Here is a 24765-nt window from a genome sequence, read left to right on the forward strand (position 1 = left end):
TTATATCATGAATAAACACAAAGTTGCAAATAAATGTCCAATGGAAGGAAACAGCTGAATTCATTGCAGAATTCTTTACAAATCAAAATCTGAAAGGTGTGGTGTGCCTTGCCCCCAACTTTCCACCCCCAACAATAGAGTCAAACGCAGACCAATCAGAGCTTTCTGTAAAACCTGCGGATGAAGATCAGGGCTTATTTCCAGAATACACAGAGTTGCAAAACTTGCCAGCCAAACGCTCAAACAAGCTTATGTAAAATTGATCTTTGGTTGTCGCAGCAAATGAATGTAACAGGAGGGTTTAATTAAAGTCACTGTAACTATTCGTGTGAAGTGTGTGCACCTGTTTATTTCATTCCTTTAGATGCGCTGAAGGAGATACACTGAGGAGAATTAGCAGTCTAATTAATGCAACAAATTAGCATAACCTTGTTTAATGTAGGTTAAAACAGACACATTTTAATTCCTACAGGAGCTACAAATATAACGCTTCTTCTTGTACAAATCAAGAAGACAAATTAGGAGAAATTACTATTCTATGAGTAAGCTTTAAATAGCTGTGTGTGTTTAACCATAGTTGCTCAAAATTCCCATGTTGCTAAGCAGTAAGACATTGTTCGTAAGCTAATTGTGCACATAATATTTTTGGCATAAGTTATTTTGAGTAAATTTTCAGTTTTGACAGTTTTTATTTTCTTCCATCACTACTAAAGATTGAAATAATTAGTAAATTTATGTGAGTAATGCATTGAAATGATGGCCACAGATTTGTAAATATGTGCTCAGAATGAGAGTGTGTGTAGAAGGCAGCATTCAAAAAACATTATACCTATCAGTCCTAATAGCAATGTATCAAAACCCAACAGATGGTTAAAACTCCAAGAAAATGATTTGTGCCATTTCCACTGTAAAACGAGCCGGACTGTGTCATTTGAGAAATGATACAGACAAAAGTAATCTGTCATTGACTCGCCCCCCTGCTAGGCTTTTAAATTGTGTAATCAGGGACTTGTTGAAACAGTTAGATTAATTTTTCTTAATTAGCATGTTTTTGTTCAAGTATCATTATTAAACGAACAAATTATTGCTCATTAAAAAGCTTAAACAAGAACACAGCCTTGCGGGAAAACACAATCAACACATCGATGTCCTTTGTTTTTACACAGGGACCTCATTAAAGAAGCAATTGTGTCGTTTTTAGCTTCCAGGATTTATCTTGTGAACGAATGCAGTGGAGGATCTCCTTACCATGATCTGTCCAACGAAGGCGTTATTCTGCTCCTCGGTGACAGAGAGATTCACTGGCAGTGAAGAGTTGAACACCGGATCGTTGTCATTCACATCAGTCACCACCACGTTCACCACAGCAGTGGAGGTCTACAAAATGACACAAACACACACATTTTAAAAAATAGTCTGTTAAATTCATTGAAGAGCTTTTCGGCACCAGAAGATGAAAGAAAATATTTTGAAACCCAATAACACCATAGTGAATCCTCTTTTATATACTTCCTAAGGACTGAACCTTCAGTGACCCCTTGGATCTTCCACAATGGCTCTTAATGACTTTTGTTGAAAATAACAAAAAAACAACTAATATTTATATATATATACTGTAAATACAAAAAAAATCATTTCCATGGAATAATTACATTAAAAAAATTCTACTTGTTTGCAAAATAATTATATTCTTTAATATACTTTAGTGTAAATACTGTAAAATAGGTATCTTTAACTATCCAAGGAGGTTCTGGTACCTGCCAGTAGCTGTTTGCCTCTCTGCTAAAAGTCACATTGCTTTTGCTGATCATGCCCAAATGTTTTTAGATGTGAAACTGGCATAATTTTTAGAAATATATTTGGAGTCCTTAGAATAGCAAAAGGTTAAAGCTGATTGATTCACAGTCTGGAAAGTTCACAAGAGAAGCATTTACCTACATCAAGCTGTTGTACAGTAAAGTTTAAATTGCATCGAGCAAACAGCATCTTTACAGTAGAATAGGCTCAATGCACCAACGTGTATAGTTCTCATCCTGTGGCAGTATGATGGATTCACAGGCCAAACAGCCAATTAGGCATTTTGTAGTCTGACACTCTCCCTACAGGACATTTAATAATATGAGAGACAAACAGGTGTGTATGTGTGTGCACAAGTACAGACAACCCAAGGCCTTTAGTGTGATATGATTAATGGACCAGTGTAATACATCTATGCTCCAGTCTTCTGTTCTTCTTTTTCTAGTTGTTTTTTTCTCTGGACGGTCTTCTGCCACTGCCCTGTTCAAACCATTCTTCTCTTTCCCAAACTCTACTCTTTCTCATACGCAATATAAAATGCAGCCCCCTGCAGAAAAATGTTTAAACTTCCTTCACCCATTTTTTTTAAACTTTATGTCGTTTGGGACTCAAAGATAATGCACTCATTATTAAGCTCTAGGGACTGGTTGAGACATTGCATGTTAACAAGAGTGTTTCAAGACCTATTTATAGGAAAGCAGAAAACCATAGGGGGTTCTTGAAAACCTCTGAAATCTTTCTCTCTTTTATTCCCATCCATTTAACTCAGTTTTGCATGGATGTCTATGATACAAGGTCAGGAACATTATTATGAATTTTAACCCATTAACATCACCACATGTATTCACTGACACACATATGAGAAGATTTTATTTGACGAAGAAGATAAACATTTTGATGCCTGACTAACAGATTTATTATGAAGGGAAGAGAAACAAAAAGGTAAACTAACAAAGTAAAAAAAAAAAGAGCAGCGGATTGGTTGCACTCAAATTAACAACACAGAGTGAGATGGAGGAAAAGCCACGGGTGATCTGTGATCAGTTAGATAAATGAAAATCACACACCACCTGTGAAGAGCATCAGTCACTATGACCATCTTAAAAAGATGGTGATATAGAGAAGCAGTTGTTTTTAAAAGGTGAGAACTGTTTAACATTCAGCTTCTTTTTTTTCTGACCAAAATTCATAACTGTAGAGTTGCAATGAAAAACAAAACAGTCCTCATTATTGTTTTTAAGAATACATCATTTGACTTTCCGTGAATTAATTATTTCAATGCCTGATTAACAGGGAGATGGAGAAAGGAGGAGAAAATCAGTATAATTAATAGAAGCAAAGCAGTAACCACCCAACATCTGCATGGATCAATGCAAGGTACAAACATATTTTTAAAAAGAATATGGAAAAGTACTCTTTGATAAAAAAAAAAAAATAAATAAATAATACTAAAATATGTGATAAGCCACTGACAGTTTAAGTGATTTACAAGTGGCATAAAATGGATGCCCTGCTCTCCAGCATTCACTTGCATTTTGACAGGATTGCAATACCGTTTCAAAAAAAGGTTTTGCTCCATCAGAAAGGGGAGAAAAAAGGGTGATCTGAGATCCTTGAAATCATGCACCGTACCCCAAAGAGTTGAGACATATAATGGGGGTTTTAGCAGAAAAACGAGTGATGAAAATGAGACGCAGTGTTTAGACGGTAAGGAGATGGTGAATAAGGAGATGCAAAAAAACAGCCAGTGCACAGTGATCACAGGGGGTATGAAATTGGAACCAAACTAGAAAAGTAGTTCCTGCAGTTTGCCTTCCCCAGGAGGCATAGAAACATCTGAAAGACACGTTGGCAGAGATGCAATGAGAATTTTAGCAAAATATTGGAAAGTAATTCACTGCCACTGACCTGCAGTGAATTACTGCCACTGATATCCACACTTTATAGTCAACAAATACACAATTGTAGTAACACAACCCACTTTTCTTAAGATTGAAAATTATACAAAGCATGATGAAATAGCCAACAACTGTGAAAACTCTTTTTAAACTATATTCAGAGTCAAAGCATTTCAAGATGAGGTCAAAGGTCCAAGATGACAAGCAACAAGTAAATCCTCTTTATGAATTTGCTTAGAACTTACATGTCACATATGCTACAACTGCTGTTGTGACCTGAAGATATCATGATTCTTGGCAGCAAAGCATGAGGACTTTAATTTGTTAAAAAAAAACATAAAAAAAATCTTAAACTGTATGAACTAATAACTTTTCATGCTTTGATGGATAGGTTTAATTTCTTCACACATGTTACGGCCGGTGGCCTTGTATGTTTCTTTTGTCTCTTTCTTTTCTGTATATCCGCAGCTTTCTAATGAAATTAACTCTATTGGGAACTGGCTGCAGCCCTAATCCTCCTGTGCCACTCCCTGAGGTCTACAGCGGAGCTGATTGGCTCACCAATTGTTGGCTCCACCAATCCTTGATGAGGCCTCCCTTTTTAAGCCCAAGACTTCCTGGGAGAAGGCGCGGCTGATTCATTATTGAGACAGCTTGCCACTTTGCTGGGTGTTTGACTGTGGTATACTGCATTGTCTTTGTGTGAACTTTTGTAAATCTTTGTTACCTGTGATAGTCCCTGTGAGGAACTTTGTATGTAAGCTTATAGTAGCCTACTAGAGTTTTGTTTGTTAACCTTAGGTTTTGGTCCTGTTTTGTTTGGTTAAGATCTTTAGGTTTCCAACTCTGGTTGTTTTGTGGACATTGTTTTATTCAATGTTTTGTTTTTGATCATTACACCTAAACTTTTGATTGTAAAGGTTTTTTTTCTACCTTATTATTTTGTTAAACCCAAACAATAAATCCTAAACTGAAAAACCTTAACATCTAGGTTTCTTTAATGTTACTTCTCCTTCCCCCTGGCTGAGCTGGGTCGTAACATTAAGTGGGGGCTCGTCCGGGATATATTTAATAATCCTGTGACTACAGTTTAGGAAAATTTGTTTGGTTTAATGTTTTGAAGGTGCCTTTGTAAAGTTTGCGCTGTTAGTCCAAAATGGCTCAGTTTAATATTGACCAGTTCTTGGAACAGCCTTCTCTTGAGCAACTTGCATGTTGTCGTAAAGATGACTTAGCTGAAATTGCTAGTTGCTTTTCCATTTCTTATTCTAAGCAACTGGTTAAGAAGGAGTTACGGGATCTAATTGTGAACAAACTGGTTGAGCTGAACTTGTTGACTTTGCCCTCTGAGATTTCTGTCTCATCTGCTCTGCCAACTGATGCTGTGCCTGCTGCAGAGTCAGAATCTGCTGGCCCTCCTAATATTGCAAAGAAACCTCAGGAGCTAACACCAGAGGTGGACATGGAGGTTGTTGGTGGGATTGCTACTCCTGTCACACTTCCTCGGTTTGACCCCCTCTCAGTTTCCCCTGGATCTGTTGGGTCCAAAGTTGATGCTCGCTTGAAGGTTCGTCTTGCTAGACTGCAATTTGAGGCTGAAGAGAAGGCACAGCTCAGGCAATATCAGCTTGAAGTTAAACGGTTGGAAATTGAGGCTGAAAAAGCTATAAAGCTTCGAAGGCTGGAGCTTGAGTATCAAGCAAGGTCCACAGTTCAAACAACCAGTGAGAGTCCTGGTAGTAGTTTTGGGGGGCCCTTTTCAGTTAGATCCTTTGATGTTACTAAAAATGTGGCTTTAGTACCTGAGTTTCGAGAGACAGAAATTGACTCTTATTTCTCTGCTTTTGAGCGGATAGCGCAGGCTTTACAGTGGCCACCTGATGTTTGGTCAATATTATTACAGTGCAAAATTCATGGTAAGGCTCAAAAAGTTGTAGCTGCCCTCCCTCTTCATGACACGCTTAAGTATGAGGTGGTTAAAGCTGCCATCTTGAAAGCTTATGAGCTTGTTCCTGAGGCTTACCGGCAAAAATTTAGGTCATTTAAGAAAAACCCCACTCAGACCTATGTAGAGTTTGCCAGGAGAAGGGAAGTCTCTTTGACCGATGGTGTGCTTCAAGTGAGGTGACAAATTTGAGCTCTTTGAGAGATATGGTTATATTAGAGGAGTTCAAAATTTGTCTACCTGAGTGTTGTTGTACATTTAAATGAGCAAAAGGTAAACTCGTTGTCTTCTGCTGCTGTGTTAGTAGATGAGTATGTTCTTACACACAAGTCTACCTTTCAGTCTGTGTTCATTGAAAGTGTGCCTGCTGAAACAATTACAGAACAATCCAGGTCACCTCCACAAAAAGATGACAGAGAATGTTTCTATTGTCACAAAACAGGTCATCTTATTGCAAACTGTTTAGCTTTGAAACGAAAAGAACAGAACACTTTGCAGACCAAATCAAAAGGTGTGGGTTTAATTAAGAACAAAACTTATAGTCTAGGAAAAGCTCAACTTGACTGCACCCCTGATCCATGTTTTGAACCTTTTTTGTTGGATGGATCTGTTTCATTATCTGGAAAGCCTGCCGATCAACATCCAGTTCGTATTTTGCGTGATACTGGTGCCTCACAATCTGTTATCTTGGTAGACTCCTTACCCTTCTCTGAGCTGTCTTCTTGTGGCTACAATGTTGCTCTGCAAGGAGTTGAAATGGGTTGTGTACCCCGACCTGTACATCTGGTACACTTGCAATCAAAACTGATTTCTGGCACTTTTCCTGTGGCTATTTGTTCTGCATTACCAATTAAGGGCATTTCCTTTCTGCTAGGTAATGATATTGCTGGTGGTAAGGTAATTCCAGCACTGGAAGTGTTGGATGTCCCCTGCTCTCTTTCCAAGGAGGAAGAGCCCACACCACCTAATGCCACTACTTCTCAGAAAATGCAGGTTAATTCACAGGTGCCTGCAGCCAACCAGGTGAAACCAGATGTGTTGCAAACCGCTGTTGGTCCGTCCTCCTCTGTCACACAATCTCAGTTTTGTGCAACCCAGAAGGTGGATCCAGCTGTAAAAAGGTGTTTCTCAAGTGGGGTAAGTGCTGACAAAGCCAGAGTTGAACCAGTGTCATTTTATGCTCTGTACTGCCACAACTATGGCACCTCTCAGATAACTGGTAAGCCTGACAAGGTTATTCCTCCTGTTCTTTGCCATACCATTTATTGCCAAAGTCAACAGAGGCCAAACCCAGAAATGTATAAGGCATGTGACTGGGAAGTCAAAAGAAAAGCCTTTCATCATTTCCTTGGGATTGATTGTGCTTACAGGAACTTGTGTAGAACCTTCTTAATTATAGTCCTCCTTTTCACTACTCTGCTGAACTTAAAAGTCACCCTTAACTGGACTCCTGAGTGTCAGCATTCTGTTGGGTCTCTTTTGTCTCATCCACCCATCCTTTCTTCTCCAGACATGTCTAAGGCATTCAAACTTGAGGTGGAGGATGTTCTGGGACCTGGAGCTATGTTACAGGAAGGTGATAACGGAGCTGATCATCCCGTCTGTTACTTTCTTGAAAATTTACTAAGAATCAGCTCAGGTACTTTATCACTGAGAAACACTGGCTTTGCTTCTAGCACTTCAGCACTTTGAGGTCAACCTAGGATTTGATTCCTGTGTTACCATCAAACCTAAGGGTGTAGTCAACTTCGGAGCAGATGTTTTGTCTAGACTATATCTTGTATAGTCACCTTGTTGGTTGGGTTAATTCCTAACCTTTTGGTTTAGGTCTTAAGGGGGGAGGTGTTACGGCCGGTGGCCTTGTATGTTTCTTTTGTCTCTCTTTTCTGTATATCTGCAGCTTTCTAATGAAATTAACTCTATTGGGAACTGGCTGCAGCCCTAATCCTCCTGTGCCACTCCCTGAGGTCTACAGCGGAGCTGATTGGCTCACCAATTGTTGGCTCCACCAATCCTTGATGAGGCCTCCCTTTTTAAGCCCAAGACTTCCTGGGAGAAGGCGCGGCTGATTCATTATTGAGACAGCTTGCCACTTTGCTGGGTGTTTGACTGTGGTATACTGCATTGTCTTTGTGTGAACTTTTGTAAATCTTTGTTACCTGTGATAGTCCCTGTGAGGAACTTTGTATGTAAGCTTATAGTAGCCTACTAGAGTTTTGTTTGTTAACCTTAGGTTTTGGTCCTGTTTTGTTTGGTTAAGATCTTTAGGTTTCCAACTCTGGTTGTTTTGTGGACATTGTTTTATTCAATGTTTTGTTTTTGATCATTACACCTAAACTTTTGATTGTAAAGGTTTTTTTTCTACCTTATTATTTTGTTAAACCCAAACAATAAATCCTAAACTGAAAAACCTTAACATCTAGGTTTCTTTAATGTTACTTCTCCTTCCCCCTGGCTGAGCTGGGTCGTAACAACACACAAGAAAAAACTAAATAAATGCCTTAAGGTACAACAAAACAGCAGCATCAACATAATTTACTGAGGAAAAGCAAAAGACGGTTAAAACACACAGCAGTCGAGACTGGCACCTACTCAGTGCTCCCTAAACCAAGGGTCTGTGAAAGTAGCTTGAATAATTCATATTTTAGGGAACAGTCCCTTCTGTAACACAAAAGACCTGGAGATTTTATGCAGCACATCATCAGTATAGCTTTTAGATTTATGAATAATGATACTCAGAAAGTCCATTGGTTGACGTTTATGATTAGAAGTCTGATATTTTCAACCAAAGTTTCAAAACTAAAGAATCATTTTAGATTAGAAGTGAAACTTTTTAAAGATTATATGCCCTGTTTATAACTCTCAAAAGTAGATCTTACTTGTCAAGGTGACATCATACATTGCAGATCCCAATGTGGACCAAAAGAACATTACATAAACCATCATATTATCTCTGCTGTCTCACCTTTTTACCATAGTGAACCTTGGTGATTTTTCCCAGGTGAACAATGGAGGCACACTCGGCCATTCACAAGACGTTAAATAAAACTTGACTCATCAGACCACGCCACCATCCTTCATTGCTGCCTGGTCCGTTTCTGTTGCTCATATGCCCACAGTTGGCTCTATAACAGCATTCGTACTTTGACTGGTCAAAGTAGGGTCAAACTTATTGTAAACTTGTAAATCTAGCAGATTTATCTGCTTCTAGCAGATCAATCTTGAGGAAAGTTTTTAGTTTCCTGCCTGATAAGTATCACCCACTAACAGATGTAACAAAGAGAAATATGGTCTGTTTTTCACCTCGCCAGAAGTTTTAATTTCAAATCTGTTTAGTATGTTAGAATTCTAGGGAGACAATGACGATGTCGCATTAGGAAGCTAATGAGCAACACTGATAAACACAGGCAGTGTACTCACACACAGTGGTGAGGTATGATGTAGCAACACATGGTGTCTAGAGGAAGATAGGATTTGGCCAAAGGACTGCTCAGAGACATCGCTCATTTGTAGAGTTGATGGAAAAGCCGATGAATGAGTCAGGACAAGGGTCTCAGTAGACATACAGGTTTGTACAGGATATTGTGGAAGCAGATGGCTGAAAGGGATGGTATTTGCGAGACAGAAATGAGCTGTCTCAAAAATACAGCAAAGGGGAAAAAACTTTGGATAAGTTTTGCAGGGATTACAGCAGAAAGGTGACATAAGAAAAAGGTGGATGAGAGAGAAAGATTTAAGCAAAAGGAAAGGAAAGATTCACAAGTGAGACTTGTTGACTTAAAGGATTTGGAGAAAACCTCTAGGGAGATGTCAGGGGGCAGAACAAAGCAGACAAAAGGAGGAGGATGGAGTCTCCCCTGTACAATGAAAACCAGCATTGTACAGAGGACAATCTGTACAATGCTGGTACAGATTGTCAATTATTTTAAATAATGAAAGTCATTCTTTTATTATTTCAGATGAAAGAATGACTTTTATCTGAAATAAAAGTCATTCTAAATATTTCCTCCTAAATTCTTTTCAACTTTTTTTCTATAATTTACTATTTTCATAAATGTCAAGTATTTCCAAAACTGCCTTTAATGACCCTCTTTCTACTTAATACAAACGATGTCATTCACAGCAATTTGCTTCCAACGGTTGCTTGATTTGACTTTGGTCAATGGCTGTAAAACAACTCAAGTAAGGAGAGACAGTTAATATTGGTGCGGCATGGCCGAGTTTCTTACTCCATCTGGACGTCCGTCTGAGGCGGTGACAATCAGGATATAATGATCCAGAGACTCCCTGTCCAAAGGTTTGTCCAGAATTAAATACCCTGAACTGCAGAGAGACGACAAAGGTTTGTAGTTGAAGGTAAATGTTTCAAAAGAGATCAGAGCATGAATAAAAAAGATGCCAAACAATAGAAGTCATCAGTAAAAAAACAAAAAAAAAACAGGCAAAAGACAAAGCAGGGCAAATCAAGATACCATGGTTTAGAATACTGAGTTTAATTTGACGAGAAGTTTCTGTTCAAAAGTCACTGATTGCTAATCATGTGCAGCACTCCTTCTAATTTTATGCATTTGCCAGATTTGTTTGTATGCAAATACAAGATCGAAATAAGTTGAAAACTGATTAGACTTTTTTGCACTGCCTTGCAAAGTAATTCATACACATTGAATTCTGATAACATAAATTCTAATGTATTTTAGGAGGAGTTTTCTGTTTTTGAATAACACTAAGCAACCCATAATTCTAAAATGAATGAAATGCTACATGGTTTTCAAACTTATTCACTGAGAAAAAATTTGAAGAGAGTAGTAAACATTTTTTATTCCGCCCATGTAATCTCAATATATTTGCTCCAATCGCAGCTGCAAGAACATCTGTTGACATTTTTTTCAAACCCTGCCATGGATTTACACTTGAAATTGGTCATAGACATTGACTGGTCCATTGTGATATACAGCTACGGCCATGCTCGAAGGTTTACTTTCCCTATATTCTCCAGGTTCTTCTGCATCATAAAATAGGTTTTCTCTGAGGCTGAACTGTATTTAGCTACATCCATTCTCCAGGAGTCTTTGAGCAGCTTCACAGTCTCTACTACAAAAAAGTGTTTCTATCAAGTTCCCCATAGATATTCTGATTGATGTGTGCTGTTACTTTTTTTTAAATTATGGTTGCAATGTGACAAAAGGAGAAGAAGTAGAGGGTATGAGTCTTATTTTGGAAGGCACTGTATGTAAATGGGAACTGCATTGGGAAGCTACACTGGACAAAAGCCTCTCCAGCAGAAGGTGTGTTTTTTACTCTAATTATAGGTAATTTAGTAATCCAGATGGCAGCTCATGCCTTTCCTTTCTCCAACAAAAACACCCTCCTGGGTGCTGTCTCTATAATAGACAGGGATGTATCTTATAATACAAGTTTGTACTCATTGTGCCACTGTGCAGAAAACACAGCTGAGGTACTGAAACATTTGGGCTTGTATTGGAATATTGTCTGGTTTCACAGACATCTAGCTAAATGTTCTAAAAATCAAAAAAAAAAAAAGACGGATGATGAGTAAAATTTACCCTCCACAATTATGGGATTCTGCCCTTCTTAAGTTTATTAAATATTTATTCATGCCTCTTTCCTACATTTACTCTCAAAATGTAATTTTGTATCCAACTTTACGTTTTCCACCCTCTTTTTCTCCATTACTTAGGTACGGATAATTTTCTCGCTCCTCCCTTCTACAAAATTGACAGCCTGTTACTATTTGCTCTTCGTTCTTTTAGCATTTATAGACTATATCTATATTTTTCTGAAAGCACACAGCCACGTTTTAGATATAAGCACCTAAATAAAACTACATCTTGATCACATTTCGTGACTTACTTCTGCTGCAGTGCAAAATTTCCATTAATATCTCCACTGTAGATTTTGTAGGTTATTGCATCCTTCTCTCGATCCACTGCCTTAAAAAGAAGCAGACAGTTAAACACATATAAAGGCAGACTTACAATGTTTTTGCACTTGCAATTTTGAGTAGTAACACCTGAGTGGTGCAAGAAAAAGGTCTTTGGGGCAGAATCTGTGCATTTTATGGTTCTTTCCCTTAAGTTGCAGAAAATGTAGGGGAGAACAAAATGATAAAATAAATCATGCAGACTTATAGTAAACTATGTGCAGTGCAAGTTGGTCCTGATTGCAGCATCATTTATTGCCCAAAAATAAATGTTTTGGATTCATTTCTTGAGGTAATTAAAGCTTGGCTGCCACTCTGTAAACATTCAGACACAGAGAAAGATGAAATACAGGCATCATTTGCTTAAATGTTCATATCTATCTATATAACATGTTATTTTTAGATAAAAAGTTACAGTAAATCCATCTGGCGAACGCTTAATATCAAAGTAATATCTATAGTATTTAAAATACTATAGATATCAGAGATATAGGTATTCCACACCAAATCTAAGACACTAAAAATAAAAGTGATTTTTTGTTTATGATCAATGGGACAAGTCAGGAGGCTTAACTATTAAACAAAAACTGCAGCAAAGGCAACATTTCTGCAAATTAAGATTATGAATAAAATCCTATCTGTGAAGCATGGTGATTGGAGTGGAATAATTTGAACTTGTATTGTTTGTTATTGTAAATTTGACCTTGAATTCCATAGAAAAATGTCAGCTTTGCGTAGTGAATAATGCTCAACAAGTGGATTTATATCGTACTATATCCTATTTCTCTGTAACTCATTATGATTTTTGATTGGGGTAAATTGTGTTTTTAAATTGATCTTAAGGCCTATTGCATTTTAATCTGCTTTTTACAGCTAATTTAGATTTTATCATAAGTAAAATGTGGATTTATGTTATGGCCACTGTACTTCTATTAAAAATGGCCATGACACCTGAATTAAGCAGTAATGTAATGTTGAAAATGTGTTCTTTGAACAGTTGGGGATTATTATTCCTTTGAGCCAAGATGCTGGAGGACACAATCAGCAATTACTACCGTTCCATCAGCCGGTGTTGGTTTGCTGACAGTGTTACTCCTACCTTGGCAAACATTTATGTGGTTACCAAGGGGTAAAAGCAATGAGCAGCTAAGTTAATTAAAAAGAGAAAACAAAAATGACATTTAATTATTGTTAGAGTTTAGAAGATTAACATACTTAATGAATAAAACGTTCATGTGGTTATCCCTAAGGCAATGCATTAATGATTGAAAAGGCTAAAAAAATGAAAAAGTCCAAAATATATACGTCTATATTTTAATCTAAACAAGGAGGCACTGCAATGTTTCAGCCACTGCAGCAAAGATTTGATCAAACTCTTTTTGATGCTCTTTACATTGTGTGTGTGTGTGTGTGTGTGTGTGTGTGCGCGCGTGCAGTAGTGGGCTTGTGTCTGTGTGTGTCTACCTGCAGATTAAGAAGTGTAGCACCAGTCCTCATAGCTTCACTGATCTCAAGGTTGTATTGTTGGCGAGGAAAGCGAGGAGGGCTCTGGTTGTTTGGAGGCAAAACTTCAATATATACTGTTGTAATGGAAGACCTGAACAGAGTGAGAAAAGGTGAAAGACAAAAGACTATGAGGTATAGCAAATGGAACAGATAAGGAGAACACTTAAACACATAGAGAGAGTGCCAGCTACAGCATGTCTGCTAAATTAACAACAGCCCCAGAGGAATATTAGAGGGGAAAAGGTGGAAAAGAAATAGGAAAATAGAAATGTAACAAAGCATATAAGGGACAGTGAAACAGGCATGGGGAGACTGAACGACCCATGATTTAAGATTAAAGGGTTGCACAATTTGTTTTCTGGCTGTTACTAATCTAATCAATAAAGACCTTATGTCAACAACAGTGTAAGTGACAAAGAATTTAAATGGAAGTATTGCTGCTTGGCTTTACAAAAGTATTTTTTCTATGGATCTTGAGCTATCTATTGAGCAGTCTTGCAAACTTCCTCTGGTGTTTCAGTGACTCAGTTTTCCAACAGGTGGTGACCTTTTAATGAAAGAGCATTTTGATGTAATCCTGCTGAGTGAATGTAGGTGGAAACAGTTTGCCCTTTGGGGCAGCTTCGTTATTTCAGCTAACACTTTTGTTTTAGCTACTTAAAATTTTGCAAATTATACATAAAAACTTTACACTTGCATCACAACAAAGTTTTATAGATATGGAATCAGAAACACATATGTATGTGAACCTCTTTTTTTGTCAAAATATTGCTATTTTTGCATAGTAACCTTAGTAACAGAGGGATTGCTGAAAAGTCAGCAACAATGTCAGCAATGTCCTGCTGTTGCCACATGCTTGACCAGGAGGAGTGAATGATATTAATAATAATAATAGTAATAAATAAATAAATAAACTTGTAAACAAAAATACAATACTCAATTTAATAGAAAACTCTTGGTACATTCTGATGACATCACCAAGTCATCAGGTGAGTCCCTCCCAGCAAGCCACAATCTGGAAACAACTCTACTTGAAAATAAAACCGGGAAAATGTTTGATGATGAAAATAGGGTTAGGATGAATGTTTAACTGAAGCAGGAACACCGCGTGTGCACCCACGATGAACCGCGTCAGTTTTAGGTGCAACAAAAAAAGTAAGTTAGTGATTGTCTATGCGTTTGTGTGTATATGTGCATGCTGACATGGACTCTAATTAAGTCCTAACTCGTAACGGCTCCTCCGTCACAATGTGTGATTGAATTTTAAAAAATATATATTTTGTGATGACATTTGTTGACAAGTGGCACTATATAAATGAAATGAATAGAAGTACAGTCAATAATTGTGTGCCACATTTATTTTTAAGAAATATTAACAGGAAATTCACACCACATGTCAGTTTCAATCCAAATACTCCACACGAAGAAATAGAACAAATTAGTCCTGAAATCAACTTATGGCTATGAAAGTGGAATGACAAGCAGAATGGGTATCACACAGAAAAGAAGCAACAAAAAGTCATTTTAGGTCAAAAACCTAGCTTAAAAGTTTTAAAATTTAAAAGGAAATCCTTCCATCTGTCAGTCCAAGTTATTATAAAAGGATTTATTATTATTTGATGGACTATACACAGTGTCTCCTGGCAAACTTATCACATAAGAAGAATGTTACAGAAGGAAAAGATTTGTGTGTTGTGACTCAATGACTATGAGACTGACCAGTGCCCCGGTCGAACTGGTCCTGGTGCTACAGAAACCATAACTAATTGGTCCCTTGAACCACTTTCACTTTTTTACTTTCTCAAATTTAACAATGCATTAAAAATGAAGGTGTTGCACTTTTAGCTTTAGTCATATTGAGATAGAATTGCAGTTTTCCTCTGTTAGAGTAGAAAGAAAATGAACCTGCCATGTCCTGGTGATTCTCAAGATTTCTAACAGAGGAGTAAAACCTAAAATCAGCAAGGTTGCCTAAGAACCTTGATTATTCAGAGAGAGCTCAACAGCTTCATTAAAAATGTATTCACTGAGAAAGACATTGACATGTTGAATACTTATTTTCCTTATGTAATGTTAAAAGTCTATGTTTCAACTAATTGATAGCCTCAACAGGATTGAAAGAAATAGGAGTATCCATTAACACTTCATGCTGTTCAATTTGATAAAATAGTATACAAACAGTGCCTTAATAAGGTACAAATCCAAACGTGTTTTAGTGTTATTGGATTTGCAACAGAAAATTAGTGGAAGGGAAAAAGGAAATCATATTGATTTTCTATTTTACAAATCATCAGGAGAAAACGCATTTGGTTGAGAACTTGACAGATGATCATTTCACTTTGGTAAATAAAGCCTGTATTGCATAGTATTTACTTTCCCCCTCTGACAAACAACTCAGACAGTTCAATATGCTCTGTTAACAAACATTTTCCTTCACTACTTTTTCCCCAAATGTAATGTCTTATTTTGTGCCTAATGCTTTTCTTTTGTAAAGATTGCATTTTCTAACTGATAAATTCTAATTGGTCCACAAAAAAAAGAAAATCGGATTGCTTCACAAATGAAACTTAGAGAGAAAACTGCAGTGACATGGGTAATAAGCACTGAATACATACAGAGAAATATATAAAGTACATATCTTAGTAAGAACATGTTCAAGTTACTTTGTGAATTGGGAGACTAGTTTCATATGTTACGAAGGTGCAAGTTTGACCAATTCAAGTTTGACCAATTCCTTCACACAAGCTGGCAATGGATCTCAATGGTTCTGGGAGGATAAAGGGGAACGTTCTATGCACGCTGATCATCAATCTGTAGATCCTCAGTTAGATACAAGTCAGGTCTTTGACTGTGTCAGTCTAGCGCTTCCTTGACTGTGTGTTTGGGGATTGTTTTGATCCTTTCATCTTCACACTCAAATCAAAAATATGTTACATTTCTCCTTTGATCCTTTCTTCAAGCATATGGAGTCTGTAGGTATATTATATTCTATAGGACAGAACCCACCAAAATGTGCACACCTGCATTTCTCATTCTTTGGCATGGTATTTTTGGGATGAAGTGCAGAGCCACATTTCCTCCAAACATGGTGGGTGCATCAATATCCAGTAATTTCAGCTTTGGCCTCATCTGCCCAGACTATATTGCCCATCTGGTTGTCCAACTCTTCTGCAGCAAATGCTACAGCTGTTGATTTGTAGAAAGGGCATGTATGGAGGCCATTGTATCTACTGCATTTTTGTTGTTTAAAAAAACATGCCATACTTGTTATTGATTTCATTGATAAAAAGTTAACAGCAACCCTGCTAAGTTTGTTTAGTACATAGGATTCCTTTTAAATACTGACAGATTCCAGCTGGTTTCTTGGGTTTCCATGCCTTTTAGAACATAGTTTACCTAATGTGGTGTTTTATTTTCTCCTAGAGCTGTAGTTTTCCCAGAGGGCTCAGTAGAAACCTGGAGCTGATGGTACCACACTTAAGAACGGTACTTTCTCCTTAAGACCATCAGCAAAAAGATAGAAAGAGCTAGATGAAGACACTCTTAGTTACCTACGTGGTAACCCTAGTGCTCCATGTTTATTTTGTCCCTGTGCCTGATTACTAGCTCTGACTTCAGTAAATCTGTATTTTCTATGCAAGATCATCCGGATCTCCTCAATCCTCACTCCTGCAATACCAACTGGACTCGGCTCTCGCATTCTCTACCCTTCTCTTCATCATTTTCATCATCCTGCAAATCACCCGTCCACCCTCCAGTGTTACATTTTGTATTTCTGCTCCTGCTCACGTTTCTAGCTTTCCTCTCCATTCCTCATTCCAAGTCTCCACTGTCTTTGGCCCCTCTTGGTTCTCAAAGTTTCTAGACTCACAGCTCCAAAACTCTCCTTCCTGTCTGACATTCACCACTCAGCCAACAACCGCAATTCTACTCATTTCTCCCTGGGGTACATCATCCTCTTCATCAATAAATCCTCAGTTCCTCACCATCATTGCATTTCAACTTTTACATTCTGTTACTTACTTCTCCATCTCCCCAGAGTGACCCCATTGCCCAGGTCATTCCTTACTCATTGTAATCATAAACCTTTTAAGATTTCTATTCAGTCTCCTGAGAATGTTTGTGCGTGTGAGTCAGAAATATACCAAAACCCATGACAGTACTAGTCCACTTTGTTATATAGAACTTTATTTATGGAGTAATTTACTTTGATTTCATTGTATGCGTTCATTACTTAGGCTGTTGTCGACTTCAGGTGTAAATTTTCTTTCAATGACCCCCATTAGAAATTATTAAACTGAGAAAAATGTTGACATGACAAGTTGTCTTGTTCTTACTTTGAAGGCTGTAAACTTTGTCCAGGTTTATTTTGAACTTGTAGGGGAGAGTGACCTTGATGAATTTTTAATGCATGCTGATAATACTCCCAAACTATATCATGACTTTGCTCTTATGGGAGGGGGGGATGAATGTACAATTTAGAACTTCAGGGCTTCCAAAACTTTTGTAAAGATGGTTAATGTATGAAATGCAGCACACCATGCAAGTCATGGCCACTGCTGGAACAAGCTAGCAACGCCTTTGCATTAAATTCTATCAGACATTTAACAGCCCTTACAAAAAAAATCCCATGAAAATCACATGTGACTTTCACATGTGATCACATGTGGTTCACACAAATTTTACATGTGAATGATGTGAATCACATGTGAAAGCACATGAATACGTGTGATTTTGGAACGTTTCGTGGTAAAATCACATGTGATTCACATGTGATTCACACATTTCCACATGTGATTCACACATTTCCACATGTGATCACATCTCATTTTTTTGTAAGGGAGTGTATATGTGAATGAGGTGAACAAATCAATTTTAACTCAATTCTTAATTGTAGAACTAAAACATGCCAATACATGTATCACTTTAAAAGAGAAATACTCCTATATGCAGGAAAACTAACATAGCAAAACACAATTAGGGATATGCAATATCACCACTTGTGTTTGGTCAACTTTTCTTTTCTGTTGGTTTATGTTTAATAATTAAATGAATATCAAGGTACCATTATGTCACAGACCCAATGACTGTTTTAAGAACTTCTTTAGTTTTATTTTTTTTAAACATATTTTCTTACTGCTTTGTTTTTACTGTTGCAATTTTCCACTCATTTCCAGCAATGTAGGATAATGTTGCAACATGACCTCTTTTTGCCAGTCTGGCTTTTTTAATCTAACAACTTTATCTATTCCGCATGTTGCTGCTGTTTTTTTATTTTATGATGAAAGTATGAACGCCCTTCAGAATAATTTACTGTTAGCAATGTGTGAGACCAGACACAAAATCTCTTATACTTCTGGGAAAGTGAGTTTCAGACCTACAGAAATGCAGCGACTCTTGTCTTGAAACCTGCCTAACAAGAAGAGGACGTAGCTCATTTGGATCTTGACCCATAGTTTCAATAACATTGCCCAGGGAGAGAGAGATATTGATTTGTCATGCTGGTTATGTTTTCTGCTGAGATAAACAGTGGGACTGGGGAAATCTGGTGACAATCTCCGAGCCAATCACTGGAACCACCTCAATCTGCAGTGCTTCACATTTTATTGATTTGGTAGCTATATCTGTCATACTAAGTCCCAAAGAAGAGAGGCATCAGTTTATCTTCTGCAAATACCATAAGATAGTTATTTTTATGTTGTCTTGCACATTCAGAGGAAAAATGCAGAGATTTAAAAAGATAATTAACAGATGTTAAACATTAATTTAAATCCCTTAACACTCCAGACATGAGTTTGGCTAAACTGGGAGATTTTATATGGTGAATCAGGTGGATTCAGAACCAGTACCAGGGTTATAACAACCTAACAATCAGCTGATTCCTTAGTACACAGGTTTAAGAGCAGAAGAGCTCATTTTATCCAATAATTTGAAAGTTTTACAGTTTAAAGACTTGACAATGTTGCATTTTTTAACCATAACTGAGATTCCATCAGTGAATATGCTAACATTCAGTTTCACCTGTGTATAGTTATTTCCTGTGGGAAATGATTAGGACGCAGCTTTGGGGATTTTACCTTCTCCCAATTGCTTAAATAGCTTTATATCCATACAGATGATTGCAAAAGGGAAACTGATTTATTCCTGTTTGCGGAAGACACTGCTTATTAGCTGTCTGAAATGATCCACTGGTACTGAATTTGTTTGTTTTTTTAGGCTTAATATTATCATAAATAACATTTCAATAGAGCTTCAAAGTCACTTCTTAAAAAGTAGGTCCTGAAGAAAACAAGACTTTAAAAGATAAAAACACACTAGATATCAAATTAAAAATGAAATAACAGTATAAAATGTGTAAATCAAGCATGACTTTAATTTCCTAGAGTTAGGATAGGAAGTTCTAACTCTAGGATTAATAAGGATTAATTAATTTGCTAGAATGCTAGAAGGTTGCATTCCTTCTAGCAACCAGATAAAGGCTGCTATTTATTTAATACTTTTTGACAAAAAATTTAAATATCAATATTGTTGGATTATCACATTATTTTTGACATTTTACAATACACAGAAATATCAAATTCTGAAACCTGGAAATAATTGCCATGGGGCTACAAAACAATTAATTGGTTTTAAACAATGGTTGAAAACACAGTCAACCTGCTCTCAATCTTCATATGTGTGTCTATGTATCAAACTATCAATAACTACATATTATCACCAAAATTATAACTATAATAATAATATGGGAGAAGTAACCAAATAAGTGCTGTTTTCTCAAATTAATAAATTAGCTATTTATTAAATTAATGCAATTTGTTTAACTGCCTTTCATGTTAAACGTCTGTGTTAATGCTTCAATACAGTGAAGTATTGTTGTTTTTAGTATATGTTTTGTGAATCTGTAACATGCCTATTCCTACCTGTAGCCATTCCAAAAATGGTTCTATACTCCAAAAAGCAGCAATTTCATCAAAACAACAAAGGCATTAAAATTACACGCAAAGTGATGCATCAAAGTCAGAAATGACAGCGTTAAAAATATTCCAACATGGAATGGGGCACATCTTCAGGAAGCCAATAAAGCAGCAGCATTTTGACCTCACCCATATGTCCCTAAAGCATTTCGAATGATCGTACTCCTTGGTGGGAATGCTCAAAATAAAACGGTGTGAATCATCATTTAGCACCCTAAATGTGTGATAAATCACCAAAGTCAAATTCAAAATAGACACTTCTAATCAGCAATCTGTGGGCTCTTCAATGATGTTTGTGTGACACAAAGGTTCAATGAAATGTTTTCTTCAAACAATTTCACTAAAAAAAAAAGAAATACAATCTTGATTAAGTTTTCCCCTGTGTTTTTAACTGATTGCAGCTTTTGTTCTGTGCTTTTGTCCACTGGAAGGACTCAGCTTGTTTGTCCCATCTCAAGGACAGTGTGGTAATACTTTACCCTTTTGTTCAGCTATTCCCCAAGAAAAACACTATAATTTAATCCATGCTCCAGACATCAAAAATGAACATTGCTGACAGTTTTATTAACTGATGTATGCTGTAATTTATATGCTTCAAAGGGTTATATAAAATGAGGATAGTTTATCAGATTAAAAGGTATTTCTTAAAAATAACCATCACTAAGCATGATGGTTATTTTTCATTAAACCCATATTTTGAAAAAAAAAAAAATCTTGTTTATTTAAAGAAATACAGGCTTGGCCTAAAACATCAATCATTGTGCTATTAATCTCTATAAAGTGTTTTACTTTTTCAATTGGCAGATAGAAAGAGAGAAAGAGAGAGAGAGAGAGAAAATGCCCAGCATATGCTTCATTGAGAGTCTCTGTACTGTAATATTTCCTGTGCTGCATAAAACACTGTGGTAATCAAAGTCTCTGCCAAAACAACAACTGCATCATTTTGTGGTTCTGTGCAGCTTGACTGGATTCTACCGGATGAACTGTTCAATGGTATGATTTACTCCAGTTCTGATATATTGCTTAGTAATTGCTAGTACTAAGAAAATCACAATTGAACTTTTCTCTGCTAGACTTTTTGCAATCAAATCAATACAGCTCCACTTTACAGAACATTTGAAGCTGACGCTATTTTCTGGACGATTGGAAAAGGTTTGTGGAAAGTCCTGCATTAGGGACTTTGTGAAAGCCACTATTATTCATTGACTTTGCCCTTGAAGAGAGGAATGAAATTTATCTGAACGCATTTTCTGCATTAGTTGACATTTTCCCTTTTGGGAAATAAAAAGAAGAGAGTATGCTGGTATTTGAATCACACCTTCCCAGGCCCTAATTCATTTTTTAATTCTAAAACTTGTAACATCATTTCACTTGGACTTTCCTTTTCAGTGCATTTTATTCTGTAGAAATACTACTTGACCTAAAAGAAATGAATATCATGGAAAAATGCAATATTCCTTGCCAGTTATCTCAAAAAGTGAAATGTTGAGTTTATAGAGATTCATGACACAGAGTAAAATATTTCAAACTTTTATTTTTTGCAGTTTTAATGATTATGGTTTACATGTATGAAAACCCCAATAGTCCATCTCAAAAAATTAGAATGCCACTTTGGAAAAATAAAGGTCAGGTGATCAGCCTGTGGCGCTGAGTAGAGACTGACTCAATATCTGCCTTCAGGTCATCTACCTTGTTGGCTTGTTTCTCATCTTCCTCTTGACAACAAGCAGAAGATTTTCTATAGGGTTCAGATCGGAAGAGTTAGCTGGTCAGTTAAGAATAGGAATACCTTGAGCCAACTTTTGTTATGTTTGGCAGTCAGTGTGGGCAGGTGCCAGATCCTGGAGGAAAATAAATTTAGCATCTCCATATGGCTTGTTAGCAGAGAGGTGCTCTAGTAATTCCTGCTTGACTGTGAATTTCAGTAAACCCAGTGGCTCAACACCAGTGAATGACTGATGTTATCTCTGGTTGAGGACTGGCTTTACATGGGGAATATAACATTTGTACTCATCTCTAGTATTCATCTATGTGTCTGGAATGGATATTGCTTGGCAATCCTCTGAAGGCTGTAGTTCTTGCTGTAGCTGGCGAACATTTTTCAACCATGCTTCTTCCTTCCACTCAATGTTCTGTTAATATGATTGGATACAGAACTCTGAACAATTAGCTTCTTCAGCAATGACATATTGTTACTTACTCTGTGACTTAGGATGTGGATGACTGTTGTCTGGACACCTGTCAAGTCCTTATGATTGTGTAGTCTACTGAACCAGAGTGAGAACGTTTAAAGGCTCAGGAAACCTATGCAGACCTATGTTTTGAATTAGTTAGCTGATTAGGGTGTGACACTATGTGTTTCCAACATTGACCTTATGACAATTCTAATTTTCCGAGACACTGAACTTTGGGTTTTCATTATCTGTTAGCCATAATATTCAAAATTACTAGAATCAAACACTTGGAATATATTTGTGAGGATTCTAGATAATATGAGGTCCACTTTCTGAGATGAATGGCAAGAAACACTGCAATTTTCAATTTAAAAAAAAAATCTACTATGAATTACTCCTGTAATTTTCCAGCCAAAAATTGGGATTAAATGAGAAGAGAAATGATGATAAAGTAATAAAAAGGAGCTGTAGGTGGTGTTGAAAAGGGTCAGAAAATAAATTTGAAAGCTGTAAAGACCTGACCTTTCATGGCATAGTTTCTCACAGACATAGGAAAAGAGCAACGAAGCAGAACGAGAGAAACCCCCTACCGTCTGAGAGGCGCAGGCCCATTGTCTGCAGCTTCCACAGTCAGAGCGTAGCTTCGGCCAACAGTCAGCTCAGCACCTGGTGCCACTGTAATTACCCCAGTGCTGTGAAAACAATGATTAAATGTATGCGGTTATTAACACACCGCATGCTTTCACATTACTTTACACATGCATTCATTGACTTCTCCTATAGTTTGCCATTTACCACCTGCCTTCCCATTAGCAGTCGTTTAGCCTGTGGAAATCAGTTATCATAAGTGGAGTTTTATTAAGTTCACAGTGATATACTTTTGTTTCTCAATTAATTAGAGTGTCATTGAAAAGTTAATATATTTCAGTGATTTGTTTAAAAAAAGCAAAGCATGTATTTTCAATAGATTTATTACACAAAGAGGGATTTATTATATGTCTTTATCTACAGTATTTACAGATTTATTGCTCTATTAAAAAGTATGTCTATTCTATATATTCTTGTTTGGTTTTGCCTTTTGTGTGAGCATGGCAATTTCTAACAACAATAAAAACCCACTGGCACATAAAAAAATGTCTGTTGTCTAAATGGATTATCACTAGTGATTAAACCTGCTGGAAAAATAATGATTAATTCCAAAATGTTTAAGAAATTCCTTAGGACATTTCACAAGATGCTGGTTAGCACAAATCCTTGTTTTACCTGCTTGATATCTTAGCTTCTTGAAATTGTTTTAAACCATATGATTGAATAAAATAGGCTTTCTTCATCAAAAAAAAAAAATAAATTAAAAACTTGATTCGGGTTTTTTAATTTGATTTAATTTGATCTGATAATTTATTCTTTTGTTTTCATATATCTGATGACCAAATAAACAGTAAAAGTAACTTCAGTAAAAGTCACATAAAATGTTAAAACATATGATCTAACAGTAAAATATAGAACATACCAACATTATTGAATTATCTCTGATCGGTTTACCTGCTGTTTATTAGAAACTTTCCCTGGTCACCAGCCAAGACGCGATAACTGATTTGGCCATTTTCACCTGCATCAGAATCAGCTGCTGACATCTACAAAGACAACAAAATACCAAATCATACAAGGTCCCCAAGCATCAAAATGTTCACGTTTTAACAGCTGCATTAATAACTCATACATACCTGTATGACAGTTTCTCCAGGCAACATATTAGTGAACAAGTTTACGCTATAGGAGACATTGGAAAAAGTTGGCGTATTGTCATTGGCATCCAGCACTGTTACGGTCACAATAACAGGAGCACTTTGCTGAACGCCATCTGATGCAAACAGCTGTGGAGGAGGCAAAAACACAGGAACAAACAACAGATCAATGCAAAAAGTAAAAACAAACACAAAGTTCCTGATAGAAAAAAAACTGATATTCAGAATTTGGCTGTTTGGAATGTAGCGGGCTTGTGCTCTGAACATGTTCTTGAAAATGTATTGTGTAGTTTCCTTTGAGAAGTTTTTGTTTTACTTAAAAACCAGCTTACAAAAACAATATGGACCCTGCATGTTTAATTGGATATTAGGGCCAAGGTCTGCTCATTATAGGTCTGTAAGTGTGTTGTACAGCGAGACAAGTGAGGAAGGAGTTTAGCCTTCCATTAGTCGCATTGGCCTTCCATTATTTATGCAGCTATTTGATGCATCTGTCTCCCTGGGTTATTTTATGTATGAAGAGGATGGTCATTCATAGTGTTTTTTGGATTCTCACACACTGGATGGTTGCCAGAAACTTATGCCTGAAGTCGAAAGCAGGAAAAATATATTTCCTGTTGCTTGGCTACAGTAGAAATGGCTATTTATACTAAAGTGGTGACAGTTGTATTGTGTTCTCTTAGTCATTGATTTATGTAAACCACACAGTAAAGCCCTGGCAGAATTAGATTTTTTTTTCTCTGAAAAAAGCACAGGCATCTCACAAAAGCTAACAAATGCCTACA

General features: G+C 36.8%; 1 protein-coding gene across 2 annotated transcripts in view; it reads right to left on the reverse strand.

The window, feature by feature from the left end:
• LOC122823053 (protocadherin-15-like) overlaps window positions 1-24765 on the reverse strand; it is a 214907-nt gene that overhangs the window by 82510 nt on the left and 107632 nt on the right. For both annotated transcript variants that reach the window (XM_044102283.1, XM_044102282.1), the window contains exons 14-20: window positions 23960-24109; window positions 23778-23869; window positions 22826-22927; window positions 13046-13178; window positions 11512-11591; window positions 9870-9963; window positions 1249-1377 (exon numbers count right to left, since the gene is read on the reverse strand). In XM_044102283.1, coding sequence (XP_043958218.1) covers window positions 1249-1377; window positions 9870-9963; window positions 11512-11591; window positions 13046-13178; window positions 22826-22927; window positions 23778-23869; window positions 23960-24109 — 780 coding nt within the window. The remainder of the gene's footprint in view (window positions 1-1248; window positions 1378-9869; window positions 9964-11511; window positions 11592-13045; window positions 13179-22825; window positions 22928-23777; window positions 23870-23959; window positions 24110-24765) is intronic.

Source organism: Gambusia affinis, linkage group LG20, assembly GCF_019740435.1.
Source record: "Gambusia affinis linkage group LG20, SWU_Gaff_1.0, whole genome shotgun sequence".
NCBI classification, from domain to species: Eukaryota; Metazoa; Chordata; class Actinopteri; order Cyprinodontiformes; family Poeciliidae; genus Gambusia; species Gambusia affinis.